Below are 21,797 nucleotides of genomic sequence, written 5' to 3' on the forward strand. Positions count from 1 at the left end.
AGAATTTCCACCCACATGATTCCATAGTACTCTTTTCCCATAACGTATTTTATGTTTTAGCACTTGATACAATTCTTCATGTACAGTACCACTCCTGTGCCTATAATAGCCTACTCTATCATTCCTGTAGAGTTGGTAGCTCCTCTGCTTATCCTTCCTGTGAATCTCTGTGGTATCTGCTATATCAGAGCTGTCACTTCACGCCAAGCACTCTAGTTCCCCCCTACTGTTTTTTAGGCTTCTAGCACTTGTAACTTTTGTTCTTGCTGCATCAGTTAATACTGCATATCTTCATCAACAGACATTGCAGGTGGTCTAATTTACCTTCCTTATTTATTGCAACTGTGCTGCTTATTTTCCTCCTAGACTTCACATACGCACACCGAAAGTTAGCCAAGTCTACCCTGTAGGCTGTATCAGCTTGAACCAGGTACTCTTCCACACCTGTTAGTGTAACCCTCTGCTTTTAGTTTAAATAGCTCTCTAAAAAGCATTTTAATTTTCAGTGCCAGCAGCCTGACTTTATTACGAGTAAGGCACAACTCATCCTTTCTATACAGGCTGCACCTGTCCCAAAAGGTATCCCAGTTCTTAATATACCTAAAATCTTTCTATATTACTGCAAAAGCTCCTGTATCATGAAACTGCAGTCTGTGACACCTTTGGAGGGACATCACAAGCTTTCTCTAGTAACAAGAATGCCCAGATCCAAATCAAGGTGTAGGCATGAAATTTAGAGAAACTAAGAAGTTTTTTTAAATTCCATTTACCAAGGAAACCGCAAGAAACATTGTTCTCCCCCAGATGTTTAGCACCTGTTCCATGTGAAATACATTCTGTCAAAAGATGTACCCAAACCCAACTGTGCACAAAAATACTTAATACTTCCGTCCATGTATTTCAGTAGACTTACACTCCACTTCTCACAAGAATCGACCTCGTCTCTGGGCCAAATCCAGCCTGCTCCAGATCAGGGATTTCTTCATTGACGATGTCTAATGCTTTCCCATCTTCATCATCAGACTGAAAAAGTGCCACTGATGACTCTATGAAATCCTAAGAGGCAGCACAGGAGTTAGAAGACAGGCTGTCACAGCTCATTGACGCTTCACAACATAAAACATTTTGGAAAAAGAGTTGTAGCCTGAAAGACAGTGTTTTATAAAGCAGCAAAGGGACTTAGGTCCCTTATGTGGATCTTTATGGGATATTTTGGCATTGAAACGTCTAGCTGGAAGCCTGGCAATCTGATAATGGCTTTCAGTGGTTTCCACTGAAGAGAGGAAGAACCTACTGCCCCTGAGCTCCATCCTCTCCTCTACAAGGATGACTGAGAGTGCAAAGATGCCTGCATGGGAAAGAGAAGGGTTGGGGATTTAGCATTGATCTTCCAACAGCTTCACAAATGACTACTCCAAGCATTACCATGACCGTGGTCTTTTACTTCAAGTTCTCCTTCCTCATCATTTCCCAGCGGCAAGGCAATAATAATGGAGAAAAGACTGGGCAAGATCACCTTTCCAGCACAAGGGGTTTGTAGTTTTTTGGATACATCCGTTGTATGACTAATCACTATAACTATAAAATAAATCCTGCATGACACTGTCATGTTCTCTTATCTTGCTTTATGCTTACAGCTAGCATAGCTGCTTGACCAGATTACTTGCACAGCTTCAGATTATTTGAATTTGGGTTTCAAATCTCCACCTTTTTAACTGCTTAGCAATTTTAAGCACACAGTTCAGTCACTGCTTGGGAAAATGGAAAACAACAATCCATTCACTTTATTCCTTTAACATCTAACAAAAAGCATGAATTCAATTAAATTTCAGTGTTTTTGAAACATTCAGCAATGATTCACGTTGAAAATAAGCAAGTCTTGCAAACAACAGAAAAGGCTATCAAACAAATACAAGAGCCAACATAGATTCACAAACACATGAGGACACCATCACAGGAATTATTACACTAAATACTTCCTGTTGCAGCTCTTAAAAGCTACCAACCAGAGAGCAGTATGCTGAAGGCTACACTGAGAAAACAAAGACTTACAACAATCAAAAAGCACTTAGAAATTACGGCCAGGCCAAGCATGCAGCCAGACTCATTTGGTCAGGTGAACCTGATCAAACAGGCTCTTTAGAGGACACCATACCTTTGTACAGGATTCAATCACAATGAATAATGAAAACCAATTTTAGAATGAACACAATGTTGCTCAAGCTTTCTGCGTTGTTTACAGGACACTAAAAAGTGATGGAACAAATTCTGTAGTAAAACTGGTTTTCCTACTATGTTGACCATCTCCTCCTCCTATTTGTTTAAGAAGTTGCAACTACTTCAGGTATACACAAGAAATTAAAGTGCCAGGTTTGGCAAAACCATCATGAACAACTGCAGCTTCAGACTGCTTTTTAGAAAAAAAAAAAAAAACAAACCCAAAACCCCTAGTGCAGTTTTAGTGCAAATGAAAACCAGCTACTCTTAACAGTCCTAAAGCAAGGACTTTGTAAGAGTTCCTGAAAAGCCATTTAGATCGAATCTGCGCATAATTTCTTTGACTAAATTTAAAATACTGTAATATATCAAGAATTGTAATTACATTTAAAACATTTCAAATTCAGCCATCAGTTTTCCCTCCCCAAATTTTCACTACAGCTCTTACAATAAGCAATAGGAGAAATACTTAAAAACGGACTGTCAGACCAAGGCAAATAATTTTAGACTTGAAAACATTAGTGGGAAAGCTCCAAAGGCAACATACTCTGTTCCACTGAAAAAGACTCAGAAACTTCGCTCTTTCCCTGATCATGACAGCCACGGGCAAACTCTAGTTTCACAGATTCTCTCATTTGAAACTGCAGAAAAGAAGCAAATGGAACTGTTCGCCAAACCAGCACACAGCACAAACTGCTGTCTGCCCTCAGGAACAAGCTGTGTATTTGACTCCAGTGTGTCCAATATAGATGCTGATAACAGAGCTGGCAGTACGCTGGAAAAAACAATTCTACGAGTCCTTTCTATCTCTGCTTTCAAAACGCTCCCTGAATCTCCACATTAGAGCTTGTGACTGTTCATAGCAGAAATATTTAAGACAGACAAAAACTGAAAGCTCTTGCAATATGCCTACATGCGTGTACATCTTCACCAGTGGGTGGGGAGGAGTGACTTGCAACAGTGAGAGGGATCTTTCATGTGCAATGTCTGTCTAACCTTTCTGATTTGTCAGGAAATTAAAATTCATGCCTCAGCTCAACTGCAGTCACTGGTATGTGTACAGAAACATGGGTTGGATTTTCCTAGCACTAATAAGCTCTGGTGGAACCTGTCATGTTGAGCGTCGTGGTGCAGGAACATCTGAATAGCTTTGCATAGTACTAAGCCACATTGACAGAGCTGGTACTGACACAGGATAATGAGGCACACCATACCCAGCCCAGCTCTCTGCAGAGCCATTTACGTGCTTCTGTACCACACTCCCTGCTTTGGGAGCATGGCACAAAGACATTTGATCTGACTCTACCTGGAGCTGACTCAGGTACACAGGGCTCATTAGCTTCAGCTTCATGCTGTGTGAGCCAGGCTAAATTGTTTTCAGGTCTGGGTTGGCCTTAAAGCCAACAGACAAGGTCACTTGGTGTCACACATGAGGGGAAAAAAAGAAAAAAATCTAGCTGGATTGGTCCCTACATGAGACCACACCAGTGAGGACGTATGAAGAGCAGGGTCAATACCCAGCCCCACTCCCTACTTTAAGCTGACTATGAATAATGCAACTGGGCTACATATTTCACAAAATCCTTCATCTTCTACAGAGACTCTTGAATTCATGTGACTAAAACAGAATTTCTAGGGCAGAGCAACAAAGATCTGATATCCAGGAACACCCACACAGAGTCCAAGACCATCGCAACCTTGACTGCACTTCTGACAGAATTTCTGAGATTACTGAGAAGAGTTAGGATGTTCGCTGTGCCTTAAGCACACAGAACTAGTTTTGGGTATTTGCCTAGGTCCCCTTGCAAACAAGAGTTTGGTACTAAAATGTTTTTAAAATCCTGACCTTAAGTATTGTATACAAAGTCACCAAGGGAGCATATGGCAAGCCTGAACGCAGACCTATGCATTGCATGTCAGAGAGAGGCAGTCAATCTGTTGGTCAAGCTGAAAAATAAAATGCCAGTGCCATTAGTCATTTTATTGGCAACTAGCTCATTGCCTTATTTATGCTACAATTTGAGGAAAAGTATTACTTCACTTTTATTATCAAAATGTAGATATTGATATATATTTATATGCCAATTTGAATGATATATGTTGATAGATGAACGCGAACAATACATGTTTTTAAAATGACTTGAGCATCCTGACTGTTCTAGGCCTGAGTCAAATTAAACACATGCATACACGTGGAAGGTCATCCCTGCTAGACACATGCACAATTTTAAGCTTGTAATTATGTCCTTTGCCAAGAAGATTTAAAAAGATCAAATTTAAGTTACTCAAGTATCCTATGTATAGCTTGAAAAGAAAGAAAAACTAAGATTAGTCAATAATCGAATAGGATTCTGCACACTCAGAATGAGGAGTTAGAAGAAAATTCCTGCCTGTTTTTCTCAGAAACCTGAAAATAAATTATTTAGAGAAAGCCGTTTTTCTTCAGTTCCGTTTATTCTCCTATCTTTATTTTAATTATGTGATAGATTCTGATTATAAATACACCTTCTCCTAGGTGCCTTTCATAAAAATCAAAACTGCAAATTGTGAATTTCAGCACGGCCTTTTTGGGTTCACATTAACTTTTTTTTTTCAAATAGACAATGACTTTGCTCTAAATGCCTATCTTCAAACTTCACAAAATCCCTGGCTCAGGAATATCACATCTCTTCAGATGAGGAGATGAGTAATCTGAATATACAAGACTGAGTAATCTCAGAGTGAACAATCTAATTTTCAAAAGCGGCCACTCTTTGCAGCTGTATTTAAAGATCACAGAGTTCCTATTATAATAAAAAAAATCCTCAAACAAACAAAAAAAAAGCCAGACCAAATGAAATTATAAAGAAGTACTAATCCCATGTTTCCCCATGACTGAAAAGTCTAACTTTTCTTCCAATACTGAACTCTGATATAGTTTTTATTATTATTTCATCTTTGGCCCCATTAAACACATTTTAGTAGCAGGGATTTTTTCACCATGATTATTTTTGCTGCCAAAATTTTCTGGCACAAAAATCACAGAGACAGAGGGTAATGCTGTTTTAAGGCTTGCAACAGCTGCTGTGTTGAATAGCTATTTTTATTTTAATAAAGAACTGCACTGTACTTACGCATGTTAAACTTTTAAGAAAATTCTGTTCTAGAGATTCAAATAGGTTGAAATGCAGAAGTGAGATACTTGGAAAATCTGGCAGGTAGACAAGGAATTCTGCACGAAACATCTTTTGTATGAACTTTACAAAGGCTATTTAGAACCTGCTTCTGCTTTACAATGTATACAGTACAGTCTAAATTTCAGCAAGCATGAAAAGAATGAGAATGAACTTGGATAAAATATGGAATGACTAAACCCAAGAGAGCTGTACCATATATGAAGAATAACATTCCTCTTTATGTATAGAGCTGTGCATAATTTGTGTGAAATTCATGGAAGTACTTACAGCCTGAAGGAACCGGAAAGACAGGAGGACACTGTCAGTTCCGCCCCACGAGTGTCTGTCTTCATAATCTCCCTCCTCCAGCAAGTACTGACGGCCTTTGTAGCGTTCCTTATTATAGCCAACCCATCTACAGCAACCATACAACAAAAGAAAGAGAAATAACTAAAAGCAAAACAACCTCCCACATGATTTTCCATAACAAATAAAAGGGGAAGAGAACATCCTAAGAACACTAAAACGAGTATCACAGACTCAGCTAACAAACAAAGCAATGCTTGTTGGAAATCACAACAGGCACCCATTAAAGTCTTCTTTGTGGATCAAAACCCGACCATGTGATTCTTTCTCCAACAATTGTTTATTTGTGTAACGCTTCTCCATGTACCTCCTCTCAGTCAGCCATATTCCCAATACCAATATTTGGTACTACAGAGGCTAGTACGCATCTAGTGGCCAAAACACTGTAAGCCACCAGTTGTCAATGACAAAAAACAAGCAGTAGATCTCTTCAGTGTAGTAATAAATTATGAGATTCTACCCTTGCTGGAGCTGGTGACAAAATTAATGGATTTTAGCAGAACAAAATTTCACCCGCTTATGTTGTTTCCTGCTCTAATCTAAAAACACATATAAATGAATAGACAAGTGAATTGAATATATACAATGTATTGCAAATGGAATATGTTTTAACACTAAGGGAATAAAACTTTTTAAAGTATTTTGAACAAATAGATAAGGCTCGATTAAAAGAAAGCATTTCCACGTCAACTTTGAAAGCTCTAATGGATCTTAATTTGAAAAAGTGCTTCCCTCTCCTTTCTTGCAAGCATTTCTTTCATTAAAGGTCCCTTGTAAGTACTAGAACTGCTGTACAAATTCTGTTGGCACTGAAATTTGGCAGGCAGGGATAGTTTTACTTTTAGTAGCATTTGGTTTACATTAATTCAGCTGTTTAAGTTACCGCAGTATTAAAAATAAAAGCTGCCACAACAGACAGAAAGATGATTTTTAATAATTTGAGGCTTCCCAGATACCAAATACATAATGTATTTATGAACAGATTATTTGAGTATGCACAATTAAGTTTACTTTGAATTTAGTGCTTGTAAGATTCTGACGACAACCTGAAAGGATGTATGTTATTGAATCTTTATATTGAAGTATTAACATTGAGATCCCCTAAGGAAAAAAAAAAGTTTCTGAAAACTATTTTATTCCTATGCTCTTTGGCAGAAGCAACAATCCTGCATGCTTTCAAGCAGTCCTATCCTGTTGGGTCTTGGGAGAGGCTGAAAGAACAATGCGTGGGGTTGGTATCTCTCTAGAACAGCTGGAGCTGAGCCTACCTCCTGAGCAGTCCACCTAAGGACTGTGTTACACAGCCCTTTTTGTGCATGTGTGTGTATGACAGAGAGGGGTGGGGCAACACAGAATCAATCCAAGGCCTCAACAAAGGAAAATAAGGGTAGATTCTTAATTCCAGATAACATGCAACAGGTGGCAAGGGAAAACCATTAAAACAATAAAACAGTTTATAGATTTCAGAGGCATTAAAATGTCAAATTGAAGACTGACCACACCTACCCAAGGTCATTTCAGTAAATTAAGTAGAGACTACCAGAAGTATAAAGCAATATGAATTAAAGCTCTGTGTGAATGCTGTCATTAAGCACAAAGTGGCCTAGTTTATTGGCATCCAAATGGTAAACACTGACTTCACACCTCTCACACACTTAAATCTTCCTATATTCCCTTAGATAGATAAGCCATGTGGAGAGCTGGTTTTATCCAAGGCTGATAATTGACAAAAGAAATATATATGACTTTCTTTTAAAAATATTTTACCAGTGAGAGATTCTAATCATCCCTTGGGTAGCACTTCTTATCATTTAGTTATGATTTCCTATTTTAAAGTAAATAAATATCAATGTGAAATATACTTACACTCCACCAATTACACGTATTGATCCAATTTCCTGAAACTCCTCTTCACTACCAAACAGAGCTGGAAAAGAACTGATGTTTTCTGAAAACTCTTTGGACCATCCTCCAAAGTGGGTTTTCTCATATATTATTATCTAGAAAACATGATGTTGAACAATGCCTTGAATATGCCCTGAATAGTAATTTGAAGTTTGGGGGTGTGTACTGCTACAGTATGTGGAAGACACCTTTTTCCCCTCCAACAAGCCATCACTATGAAGAAAATGCAGGGTTGTGTTCTCAGCCCTTCTGATTCCCGAGTGCCCTAGAAGCTGAAGAGACCCTATCTGGATTTAGATAGGCTTGCCAGGCTATTTGCAGACATTTCCACAGAAGAATAATTGTTCACACAATTCTATATACATAAATGCACTCTGTGGCTATATGATTGTGGCTATATGATTGTGACTTATCCTGTAATCCTGTGCCTGGGCAGTATATATTAGCCTGCAGTGAATCCTAGCTGGTCACAGCTAGACACACTGAGCTTAATCCTTCAAAAGTAGACAAGAGGTCTTTCTCTGTACTTTGCTGAAGTTATTTCAGTGGCTGCAGTTAACACGCCCTTGAGGTTCGTCATCTGTCAAATCACACAGATCAGCTATTAATAGTATTAATATTTATTGCAATATTTATTAGAAAAATGCCCGAGTCTTGCATGTATTTGTACAGTTAAAAGTTACCGAGAGCATTAGAATTTTTGTGGAGAACTAGAAAAAGGAGGGAAAAGGAGCAATAACTCTGGATTAGCTTTCTGCTCCTCAGATCACAGAAGGGTCACAGTCTGACTCACAACTCTAGTACTGGGATTGGGTATAGGAAGGAAGGGCCTTTATTCCTGCCCTCTTCCTCCCCCCGCCCTCATTTTTTTTAAACTTGGTACGTTAAATGGGAAAATCTCTCCTGATCCCTTTCCATTACAGTGACTGACGTGTCAGTCAGAAAAACTCTTATTTTGTAAACCTTTACAATTGTTCTATAGCAAATTACATTCTCCTAATATATAAAAACCAAATTACTACTACTTTTACATCTCATGAAACACTAGTAAGAAAGTAGACCTCACAAAATTAGTGAATTTTTCTTCAGCAGCAAACACTGAATACTTAATCAAACATCACATACCCAACAAAAAGAAAACAGCTTAAATACATTTTTATTTCCAATGTGCTCATATTTTATTCTCAATGTCCTCAGTGCTTACCTTGACATTCATTGGCATTTGTACCTTTAGTCCACCCTAAAAAAAGATGGGGAAAAGGTATTCATATAAAACTTAAAAGTTATGCTTTGACACATATTTTATAGTACTATCAGAGCATGAAGTTTTTGTAATTATATTCACCATTTTCAGTTGGCCAAATCAAACACTAACTTAAATACTCTGATAATTCATAAAAGCCAGGGACACTATAAACCTGACCTATGAACAAATCAGTGCAATGACAAGCCTGTAGGGGTGCAAGCAATTTAAAAATATTCCTTCATTGTCTATTACCAATCTAAAGCAAACATTTACTATGTGTTTTTAAACTAATTTATATTGACCAATTTTTAAAATTAACTTTTAAAGCTTTGTTGTATGTATTTCAAGTTTCTTAAGCACAAATGGTGGAACATTAAGAAACTATCAACACCAGAAGAGAGAGAAAATATAGGCAGACATATTCATGTCTATGGTCAAAGAACAAAATCAACAAATGCATTTTGTCTGGAAATGTTAGTGAATGATGTTCTGTGAGGGAGTAAGGCACCTACCTCCCACAAGCGAATAAAAAGACAGCTGTTGGGTCTTTATTCCTTTGTGGCTTTTAAACTCTTTCTGTAGGCTTGCTATGTGTACAGTAGAAGTACTTGCCACACCCTTCCACACTTCTTTCATATTTAGATCTACATGCTGTCTATCCAAACAAAAATTAGCTGCACCTCCCAAGTGGTGCAGTAGTAGATTCTAGCTGTACCATTAAAAAGAAAAAATCAACAACTTCTGAAGAGCTTTTTTAGTTAATGAACTGGTGTTGGCTGCAATACAACTAAAAGCCTTTCAGTTCTGTCTTATTTGATCTGTACTTAACAGCAGCAGTTTCCCAGGAAGATGTCCTAGTGAATCAGGTGCTCCCTCTGACTATGTGGTCTTACTTGGGCAGACACAGAAGCCCAGCAAGCCATGGCAACTGCTGTGCCACTACAACACTGCAAATGCACCATAGTGTGAGATGAGTGTTACATGTATAAGGATTAACCCTGAAAGGACGTTGGAACCTAAGTTATATTTAGATCAAAACCTTCGGGGGAGCAACAATAGGAAAAGGAAGGCACACAACTTATTAGAGAATTGTGAAGTCCTCACCATTTTTAAGGGACGCAGAGATTTTACATCTGCTGAAGGAATTTCAGATGGTGAATCGCATTCTTCCAAAACCTTCATCTCTCCCTTGTAATTAAAATCTGAATAAGCAAGCCATCTATAACAATAAGGATAAAGGACTTAATCTCATTAGATAGATTACAAATACAAAGATCCTATTAAAATTAATTTCCTTTTTGTACTCATAAGAGCTATATAATGTGTTTTAGATACTGCCAGCACATCAAAACGAAGCTATATTTAAATACACTGGCAAAATCAATGCTAAGAAGATTAGATACTTTTTCTCAGTCCAAGCTAAACATAAATGAAAGAGAAGAAAATGACTAATTTGTTCCCTTACTTTAAGACGCCAGTTTGTTATACTATGAGTATACAAAACCAATGTCAGTATGGAGGATGAGACACTTGCATCAAATTTTACCTTGGATTGTCACCTTAGGAATTAAAAGGCTTCTAACATCAATCCCACTTTGTTTTTTCAGTGGAAGTTATTACAATAAAATGATTTACAGCACTCCTCTGGAAAGCAGGCTATTGTAATTTTGACATGAAGATTAAAAATGCTTAGACTCCTTCAGACTGTTTTAAGTCAAAAAGAAAGCTGAATGTAGAAGTTGGACACAGGGTTAGTAGACCAAATAAGGAATGGAGGAAGAGGCATTGAGCCATATGGAAAATGATTTTCTTAAAACTACACACACAGACCATAAGCAGTTATAAGTTATACTAAGTTCTATCAAAACTAAGACAAGACTGTTTTTAATTCCGTCACCACCTCAAGCTTCACAGACATATCACAAGACTGTGGGAAGGAAGGCTTGGCTCACATGGAAAGGCAAACTCAAGACTCTTAAAACAGAATAGCTAATGTCATTCTGCAACGATTTATGAGAAGAGGTGCAGAACTCCCAAACTTCAGGAACTGTGAAGCGTTGGCCATTTACCCAGGAAACAGGCTATTCTGCTCAATACAGGAAATGCTGGGCTACCAAGGGGCCTGTATCATATTGCATCACCTCTCTCCAGAAAGTCAGGATATGGCTGTAGCTTGAGAAATGCTGGGATGATGTAATATTCATTTTCTGGTATTCAGCCGTAGTGTAATAGTTATAACAGGGTAGGTGACTAGGGAGATAGTATTCTCCAATGAACTAAAAGCTAATTATAGCTGAGCTACTGCTTCTATTTATAAAGCTACTCAAAGATGGAATTAACAAAGACTTCTGTCAGCAACTAGAAGAAAAATGCCTTCAAAAATTTGGTTCCACTACCAGGAGCCCACAAAGCACAATGCTGGAGTGTAGAGCTGGGAATGTCTAGTGTATGTTAACTGATTTGTAGCAAAAACCCCCCAAATATTGTTCCTGTCACTGCCTGAATTTCATCCCATGATGTTACTCCTCTACCGGCTGGCAAATTGCTATTAAAAAGATTCAGTACTCACACTCCTGATTTGACTCTTATAGAAGGGTTTTTCTCAACATCCAGTTCTTCTAAATTGGCAACTGCACTCTGTACGCAGATAGGAAGTCCCTCTGTACCACCAGCTGCCAGGCAGAACTCTACCTCTGGAATGCCACAGTCCTGTGGAAACAAATCAAAGGGTAAGGCTTACGCACGCTTGCAGAGTCTGCCCCATCGCAGCGGGGGAAGGACCAGCAATGTTTCCTTCTTTTTTCCCCTGTCTTCTCACCCTTCTAACCTAACTCCAGGCTTCATATGACGGAAGGGTTTTAGTTTTTTTTAAATGAAGACTGGAATTTTTAGAAAAGCTAAGGGAAGTAAATTTCCAGCTCCCACCAACTTTCAAAGAAAACTACGCATTTATGCGTGTTGGGCTACTTTCAAAAAGCTCAGTTTAAATACTCTCCAAGTAAAGGATCTGACAATATTTACTGATAGACAAACTATGCATATAATACTGCTGACTTTTTTTTCTAAAGACAGTGCTTCCATAACACACGTATAGATACATATGATGCATGCATAACTAAAACTTTCTAGAAATACCTACTACATTCCTGCCTCCCTCCCTCAGTGGTAATTAGGCTCTGTAATGTATCCGACTATAGTTTCAAGCCGTATGAGTTCAATTTTCTGTCATGCTAAATAATCTACTGCATTTTAGACAAAGAAAGAAAAAGAACAGTAATAGAAAAAGTTTGTTTTGTTAAGTAGACACTTGAGCAATTTTCCTGTTACTACCGAGCAACAACCTCTGTTACCTTACTGGAGGTTTTCTAGAGATAGATTCCATGCTGGAGAAAAACTTGCTGAACATATGATCTTCTCTAGAATTTGCAGGGATTTTATTGAACCACACTTGTTTCATAATATTTATATAAAATGCATTGCCAATACTTTCTTTCCCAGCATTCAAACACATCATGAATCAATGAGGATCTTCTATAAGGCCCTGCTTCAGCAGTGCATTACAGAACAGTCCTGTTACAGTGAAACACAGCTCACGTGCTTACAGGGTTTGCTCAGCTGTAGCTGGAAACCTTCAGTTCTCGGTGGTAACTTCACAGCACCCTTACCCTTATCCTCCTGACCCATGGCCCCATTTGCATTAGGCCAAAGGGCTTGGACAGCATAAAGAGACCCCAAAAGTCCTAAACATGGAGGAAGATGCCCCTTGCATGTGCACTAGAGAAGAGGGATGAGAAGCTGTCCCTGAGGATGCCCTCAGAGAAGCATGTGGTTACTGGATCTGTTGAGGACCCAGGCAGGGTCACATCATGACAGAGTTCCCACACAGCCTGTGGCTTTTGCCAGACACAAAAGGCAAAACACAAGAGCTTGCAGAGAAACCCAGCAACAGGGCACAAAAGCTCTTAAAGTTACAGCACCTCATCTCATGACAACACCTGTATGCTCTCCTTTTTCACATAGGTTTTTAAGTGGAGCTTTCAAATGATGGAGTAACATCCGGCCTAGAAATAGACCTCTTCTTGGTTAGCAAAGTTTGTTCAGTAGTTATGTAACTGTCAGCAATAAATGTGGCAATTATAATAGATGGACTTCAAGATATTATTTCATCTTCCTCATGAGACCTGAAGTAACACAGTATAACGTTTTGGCAACTGTCCCTCATGCACAATTGTGTTTCCTCTGTATTGTACCTTGCAAACAATACACACTTGTCATGGTTTAACCCCAGCCAGCAACTAAGCACCACGCAGCTGCTCTATTACTCCCTGTCTCAGCTAGACAGGGGAGAAAAAAATATAACAAAAGGCTCATGGGTCAAGGTAAGGACAGGGAGAGATCACTCAACCAATTACCATAACGGGCAAAACAGACTCGACTTGGGGAAAATTAACTTAATTTATTGCAAAACCAGAGTAGGGTAACGAGAAATAAAACCAAATCTTAAAACACTTTATCCCACCCCTCCCTTATTCCTGGACTTAACTTTACTCCCAATTTTCTCTACCTCCTCCGCGCCAGTGGCGCAGGGGGATGAGGAATGGGGGTTGCAGTCAGTTCATCATATGTTGTCTCTGCCGCTTCATCCTCTTCAGGGGCAGGGCTCCTCACACTCTTGCCCTGCTCCAGTGTGGGGTCCCTCCCACGCGAGACAGTTCTCCATGAACTTCTCCAACTTGGGTCCTTCCTACGGGCTGCAGTTCTTCAAGAACTGCTCCAGCGTGCGTCCCCCGCAGGGTCACAAGTCCTGCCAGAAAACCTGCTCCAGCAGGGGCTCCTCTCTCCATGGGTTCACAGGTCCTGCCAGGAGCCTGCTCCAGCGCGGACTTCCCACGGGATCACAGCCTCCTTTGGGCACCCACCTGCTCCAGTGCGGGGTCCTGCATGGGCTGCAGGTGGATATCTGCTCCACCATGGACCTCCATGGGCTGCAGGGGGACAGCCTACCTCACCATGGTCTTCCCCACAGGCTGCAGGGGAATCTCTGCTCCGGCGCCTGGAGCATCTCCTCCCCCTCCTTCTTCACTGACCTTGGTGTCTGCAGGGTTGGTTCTCTCACATGGTCTCACTCCTCTCTCCGTCTGCAGTTTCTGTGCCGCAGCAACTTTTTTTTGCCTTCTGAAATGTTATCCCAGAGGCATTATCACCACCGTCGCTGATGGGCTCGGCCTTGGCTGGTAGCGGGTCCATCTTGGAGCCGGCTGGCATTGGCTCTGTCGGACATGGGGAAAGCTTCTAGCAGCTTCTCACAGAAGCCACCCCTGTAATCCCCCTGCTACCAAAACCCTGCCACGCAAACCCAATACAACACTATTTGTTTTTAGAACAAAAACTACAATACCAGAATTTTTGTTTTCAGATGAGCAAACCCAGAAAAACTAAGAAAAAAGACTTTCCAGTACAATGCTACTTTATGGCAAGGTGCTAAGGAACACCATTCCTCAATTCTAAGTGTATTGCTAGACAAGTTTAAAAAAAATAAAATCAAATTTCCTCATAGTTTCCACACATATATATCTCTCTCTCTTATTAAATCACAGTTAAGAAATATTTGAAGTTTGTGGTTTTTTTTCTAATAATACCTGATATGTGATAAGACTGAAAGCTATGAATCCAACAGTAAAGCTTGATATGGAAAATTGGAAGTTGCACCTATAAGAATTCCACAAATAATGATGCTAGACTCTTAATGGTTTCAGATAAATTCTGAAACAAAGTACCTACAAGACTAGGCAAGTGGCAAAATAAAGTACATTTGCCTGCGGGCTCAGACAGAATATGAGACAGAGTATGTTTAATTTTAATTCAGTAGGAGGTTTGTTTTTTTGTTGGGTGGTTTTGTTTGTTTTTTTTTTTTCATTTGAAGATTGGAAAAAGCCAGTCTACATTTTCTTTTCAAGTCTGCTCTCCTGACTCTGAAGCTCAGCAGACAGGCTCCACCTCAAGAGATGAAGAATGTAGCAGTTCTCCAAAGGGTAGGTAAAGCACAAGCACTCAAAATCTCTCCTATTTATCACCATCTCTCTCCAGCTTGATTTTGACAGTCATAAAAAAACTCTACTCATCGTGATGGCATTTTTGTGTGTCCTAGAGTAAGCCCACAAAGTGTTACATAGTAAACTGAGGTCTTCATCAAAAGCAATTCAAATATCTATTTTTAAAGGTAGTAACATGTTCAAGCAAGAAGTACATTACATTTTCTAAGCACGTTTTTGTAAAGTCACAAATATATATTTTGACTTAAATACTGAGTTCAATTTACATATATTAATTCAGAGACTGCAGAAAACGGTAAAATTTATTATTACTATATGAGGTGAACACTATGTATTTGCAGATGTACACTCTAATACCATGCCATTAATTTATATAATTTAAGCATGTAAACTTTAGCTTGCTAAGTATTTGCCCTAGCATGTTCATATTTGCCTGAGCATATTTAATAGGCATCATTACTTTCAGAGGCTTCTTTAACATTCCTAATAAAGCCACCATCTTTAGAAACAAAATGAAAACCACACAAATATGATAGCGTTCAGGTTGGGAACTAGATCCTTCAGTCCGAAGCCATTTAATTTGCAAGGCGTCAAGATTTTGAAATAAGATACCCACATGCAAAACTATTACCATGCAAAACTATTACCACAGTGTTTCAGGCCAGGTCCAAAACTGGAAAGTTTCCTCCCTATACCCCCCTGGCCCTGCCACCCCCATCACAAACAGTCAAAACTCATGTCATATTCATTATCCTACTGACACATCAGGCAAAACCAAAATAAAAAGCACAGCAAACAGATTAGGTAGCTGTGTTCATTTCCAACGATAATACACAACCAGCAAATGCTTAGGTAGGTCACAGCCTCCAGGCATCCCACTGTCTTCCTTTACTCTGCGGTAGTCTCCTACCTCCGCGCAGTCATCCTGGAGTGCCCATGCTTCCCTCATGGTCTTTTGGGAGCAGAGATGTTTACAAAAGCACAGGGAATACTCGTGCTAGCTTGCAGAGAACAGACACTTCGAAAACAGTAACACGGCCCTCAGCAGAAAGGCTAAGGCTTCCTCTGAAGAGGGTTAAGACGACCCTTAAGACTTTAGCATGAAATACTACTCTTAGGTGCCATCTCCCCCATTTTCCTAGTCCAACCAAGAGCTCCACCAGAAGTGAGACCTAGGGCCTTCAACCCCCTCAAGGTGGCCTCAGCTGTTTACCCTTCTTCTGGATCTAGGGTTACAACACTAACAGCACTAGCAGGGCTAAATAATTTCAGCACTGTTAGGTCTTCTCCTGTAAGCTGTGGTGACTGAAGTTATCAGAATAGCCTATTTAAAGGAGGTAGCCTTTCATGTCAACAACAGGACAAAGAATGACTAAAGTCTGGCGGCTTAAGCTAAATGCGAAAACAATGATGAGAGAAGAGTCTATTGAAAACCTGGCCTAATTAGTTCTGGTATTCACACGATTGGTTTTTAATACAATCTAGACACGCATCTTACTTTTAATACACAGTTTGTCCTTAGGACACGTCAGCTTCTGCAGCAATTTTTTAAATCTTACTCTCTGTTGGCCCTTCAGCCTTTTTTACTCATTCATAATTCTTTCTCCCAGTTCTCCTGCTTTCTACCACTCTTGCTATCACCCATCACCATCAAACCAAACTACAGAACTCAACAGGACGGGTAGTAAAATAAAATAATATTAAGGAAATTAATGATTATTGTCCTGTAAATACCAAAATAGAAAATGAGGTAATCTGAAGCTGTTGGGTGTCTTCCTATGGCATCTGACAAAATAGTCCCTGCTTGGATTAATAACTTTTTATCACCTAGCAAACCACACAAACAAAAGAAACACACCCTTCATGTAATACTGTGAACATTCTCATTACAAAGAGCTTTGCTTAAGGAGAGTCCGCAAGGAATCCAGTTATTCCCTGCCTAACCATCTTGCAGACAGTGATTATAAACTGCTGTTTCAAATCTCTTGTCACCTTGCAAAATAGTGGTTTACAAGATTACTCCAGAATGGAAATATCAGCAACTCTTCTCAGCTCTTGTTTTTGGGAAAGTAACATTTAGCACTCTCTTTGGGCTTCTAGAAACAGATAGAAAAAAACCTCCAATTCCATAAGATCAATATACGCAGAGAACTGACTTGGCTAAACAGACTGTGCTGCAGGAGCTGCATTGAACCTGCTTGTGCAAGCAGATTTTGCTAGGCAAGTCAACATGAGTCTAGGCTTAGTGGAATTCTGACTCCCCATTACTTCAAACAGGTCTTCATTTTATAGTTGCACGATCTGTTCCTTTGGAATCTTTTTTCCCCCTTCCTAAGTTTCTTCAAATTAAACACACATGGATACATCTAATGCATATCCACAGTAAGTCAAGCCACAGGCTAACCACAAAGCTAACAAAATCTTTGCTTTTTGTGGAGGCTTGAAGCCAAATCAGAGCAGAAAGCTACTGGCAGACTGTTTCTCAGCAAACTAACATCTGCCAGTAAAAAATAAAAATAATATTAAATGTACCTCCTACAGTTTCTTTAGTAAACATCTGTTATTCTTTTCTTGGCAAGCCGTTTTGTTCTCAAATATTTAGCCAATTTTCAAATCTGTTAACTCAAGGCATCTGAGCAGCCATTAAACAAGCACCATAAAAAGCCACTTGAAGAATCAGAACACAAACCAGACAGCCTGGACACAGAGCCAGTATGACCAAACTACGCAGGAGAAAAGCCACTGAGCTACCCAGCCTATGATAAAGAGCATGACAGTAAAACATGTGATCCTGCAGATCACATACACACGAGCTACCTGAAAAAGAAACAGCTATTTGTCAATTAAAAACAATGCCTATATTGTTTACAAAAAATAAACAAATAACTAAGGTAGCACTTTGGCAAACTACCTTCTAAAAGTAGTTCCACAGCAGCTGAAGTATAACCTAAAAAAGAGGGATGCTTTCATGAATCAAAGTTGAGAGGACAAAACCCGGCTGAGTGAGTTCCACACCCACGCTAGCCCCGTACAGCCCTATGGACTAACAGCAAAAGTCCTCTCAACCAACCACCCTGTTTAAGTTACACGAGAAAGTGTCAATTACTGAACTACTGTACTATAACAAAGCTCTCCATGTTCCATACGAATGAACCACATACTGGAAGAAGAACAATGCTCGAACCTACTTAGCTGTATTACAAAGATTTTTATCAAGCATGATGAAGCTAACCACAGTGTCTTTCCTATCCACGAGTTTTCTTTGATACCCAAGACACACCCAGCTTCCCTTGGCTTCACACCATAGTTCCACATGTTATTGTGGAATTTCTTTAATTATTTAGCTGCCTTCCACATTAGTGATCAATATTCATATTCCATATTGGTCAAATGCTTTTAATTTGTTTAACTCAAATAAATGTGAACTTCATTATTCATGCCCTCAGCCAGCCTCTTTTGAATTTATTTATTGTTAAGTCTTTAAGAGAATGAAAAAGTATTTCCAATTATGACATTATCCCCCTTGTATTGATGACAAAAAGGTTATCAATTTTAAAATGACCTCTATACCAACAGAGAACAGAGAAACACCATTTTTTCTGAAAAACTTTCACGTTTCGATACAAATGATAATTCACTTGCAGTAAAGGGCCATTGCCCTGTGAATAACTGGAACGTTATGCTAAACAACAAGAGCACTAAGTCTTCTTAAATCACAAGATCTGGTAAATATATTCCTCATTCACTGAATAACAATGGGTGCATTATATTTAGTTTTAGGCATTTGATTCCTATCTTTGCAACAAAACGCCTTTGAAACTTCTGGCTGTACACAGAGCCAGATGCTGTAGGTGTACCACTTGTCCACATGGAAACCCTACAGATGGCACAAAGCCGTAGAGGGAACGACAGTAATTTTTGGAGGCTACACTGTACAAATGGGATTGGACACCCACCTGCTAACTTCTGAAACAGAAGCCCTACAGACACAGTAGATAAGCTTAAGCTTAAGATAAACACTTTGAAAAATATGAATTGATCCCATTTAATTTCAATTAACCAGACAGGTAAACATCTAAAAGCAGGGGAGTCACTGTGTCAGGTAAAGGTGGTGGCAAAGAAAGATAATCCATCTGCTCATTACCTTCAGGAAGAAAGGGAAATTTAGCACAGCAAAAGCCCTGGAATTTATCTTGAAGGTGAAAAATGTGATTCATAGCAAATTTGAATAAAATGAGAAACACAGCATGCACACATTGTCCATTGCTAGTAATACACCACTATTGCCAACAGAAATTAATTATGTATGTGAGTATATTATTAACAAAGTCTATACCTTTGTTACATGTTTGATTGAACCAACTGTGAGGTTTCTTCGATGATGTTTCATGCCTGGGAGATCCCAAAGATGATCCAGCACAGCCTCTCCTTCTTCTAGTACATACTTCCGACCCTGGAACTTTGGTTTCTCATAAAAAATCCAACTGTAAAAATAGTATCATGAACTGAGTTGTTGCTGTTAGGTAAGACTGTACTTATACAGCACATCCGCTGGAAAGTTCAGTAATGAGCTCTTCTTATCAAGCCAACCATCACACCTTTCTTATGCTGTCCCTCAGTAGTCACATTCACTGTAGATAAATATGGGGCTTGTACTACTGTGCTTTAAAAGTAAAATACACAGTTCTCCTCCAGGATGTAGATTAACATAATTTAAAATATTAATTGTATAAAAATACAGCTAAAACACAACGTAAATAAAAAGCCTTATTTTACCAGAACAAATACATTAGACATATCAGAACATGTCCTGTTCAGGCAGATACTATGCAAGACATAAAACATATACATACTAATAATGGCATTCAGTATTTCTTAGGACATGAAAGAAATGTATGAAAAAACAAACAAGGCTGCCTCAAAACTGCATAGATGTGACATGCATTGTTACTATGGCTGACAGTCAGAAACAGCTACTGTAAGCGCCACCAATTAAATTCCAACAACTGACATGGTCCCAGTCCCAGCCCCAGCTTCCCAAAGCAAACTGAGAAACACTTGCAAAATCTACCTTAAAAGCACTTGTATAATCCTTCTGTATCCACATTCCTCTAAATGCTACATTACAAACAGCAGCTGAGATTGTTCACTTTATGGTCCTTTTGCAACAGATACTGTATAAGGAAACTGAACTGTAAAAAAACCCCATTTTCTTTGGCATACACATGCTTCTAGTGATGATTATGGCTGTACTGTCTCAGCACTTCAGGCAAGAAGTCTAAACGTACTTGTGGTTCTATTAGAAACTTTCTGTTTGAAGCTAGATCCCAGGAGAAACTATTTTTTTTTTTGTACTGCAGCATTTGAAGCCTTGTTTAATGCTTTTTCCATTGGTATCAGTCTAATTATAAAGAAAGAAAAAGACACTCTTGCAGATCAGACGTCTGTCATAAATAAAAGAAATGAAAATACAAGAGAAACACATATACAGTCTTTTGGAAAGACTCTATTTAAATATGACCTGGATTTCTTACCATCCTCTAATTATCCTAAGTAATGCTCCAATGGGAAAGATCCAGGACGTGGTATTTAGCACATCCGAATGAACTTCTTGTTTAGTTTTGTCACCATAAATATCATAAATAATAATCTGAAACAACATACAATGCATACGAATGAGGGCCCGTTTCAACATACAATGCAGACAGTTATTTTTTGCTTGGAATAAAACCTATTTCACTTTGTGCCCACTCAACTGATATGCTACACATTTTCTTCTTTTATGAAACACTCTACTGAACTAAAACAGGAGTTGCTTACAGAAATACAGTAAAATTACTGGTGGTAGGATTTTTATAAATACAATCTCATTATTAGCATGTGCAAGCATGTGCACCATTAAAATAGAGAAAACTAGACTAACAATTTCAGGTGCTTTCCATTCAAAAGTTTTGGTATAATAAATTATTCCATGTATCATATTGATCTATGTGACAAGTTCTGCTTACCCTTCCCGGCCTTGGATTGTATTTGAGACTTGCCCTGTCAATGAGGTTCTGAAATTGAAAGGACATGGAAAACAACTATTAACATCTACAACAGTAGCACAAAGCATAGACAGATTATTCTGGGTCCACTACTCCTATAAATATATGCAACTGTCACTAGGAGAAGCAACCAAGATTTGTTTCACTGTCATTCAGAGTTAGTGTAAACAGTTTAACAGAATCAATCAATCAGCAGAAACAGCAAGTGCTAGAAAGGAAGAACCATTATGGAAGTTACAACTTCTGGAAATGTATTACCTTTTCCCAGCAAACAATAAACTACATGTCTTAACAGTGGCAAAACCAAGAGAGACCTCTAACACAGACTGAAATATTGCCAACTTAATGGAAATACTTTCTTCTTCAGTTACGCGTTTGGTCCATGTGGCATTTTCAATTTCTAAATATTGGAAGAACTGTTTCCATACCCTCACCTGCCATTGCCTTAAATAAACTAAAAAAGAAATGCTAGTCTACGCAAGCAGCTATACTACTTACTTGCTAACTGAGCTACAACTCGTAGAAGACTCTGTGATGAAACAATCAAATTGCCCAGTAAGCAGGTATTTCTATTTTTTGGACAATACAGCTCTACTAACCTCAGAAGTGGAAGAAATGAAAGAACAATTTTCATACAAAAGGCAATTCCATCATCTTCAGGTTGTAATATCCTTAACATGGACAAGTCTGTGTTTTGCTATTATACAGACTTGGTATTAGACATATTTTCCTATTACATTTTCTCTTCACATCTTCTCTTTAACAATTAAGTCACTTTCATCTGTGTGCTGAACCAAGAACACTACGT

The 21,797-nt window shown here is 38.8% G+C and overlaps 1 protein-coding gene across 1 annotated transcript in view; it reads right to left on the reverse strand.

The window, feature by feature from the left end:
* CRYBG3 (crystallin beta-gamma domain containing 3) overlaps positions 1-21,797 on the reverse strand; it is a 97,253-nt gene that overhangs the window by 26,222 nt on the left and 49,234 nt on the right. Inside the window, exons 5-13 of the mRNA XM_052794842.1 lie at positions 20,951-20,998; positions 20,477-20,592; positions 19,279-19,426; positions 11,459-11,598; positions 9,994-10,108; positions 8,848-8,883; positions 7,605-7,738; positions 5,661-5,787; positions 914-1,056 (exon numbers count right to left, since the gene is read on the reverse strand). Coding sequence (XP_052650802.1) covers positions 914-1,056; positions 5,661-5,787; positions 7,605-7,738; positions 8,848-8,883; positions 9,994-10,108; positions 11,459-11,598; positions 19,279-19,426; positions 20,477-20,592; positions 20,951-20,998 — 1,007 coding nt within the window. The remainder of the gene's footprint in view (positions 1-913; positions 1,057-5,660; positions 5,788-7,604; positions 7,739-8,847; positions 8,884-9,993; positions 10,109-11,458; positions 11,599-19,278; positions 19,427-20,476; positions 20,593-20,950; positions 20,999-21,797) is intronic.

Source organism: Harpia harpyja, chromosome 8, assembly GCF_026419915.1.
Source record: "Harpia harpyja isolate bHarHar1 chromosome 8, bHarHar1 primary haplotype, whole genome shotgun sequence".
Taxonomy (NCBI): domain Eukaryota; kingdom Metazoa; phylum Chordata; class Aves; order Accipitriformes; family Accipitridae; genus Harpia; species Harpia harpyja.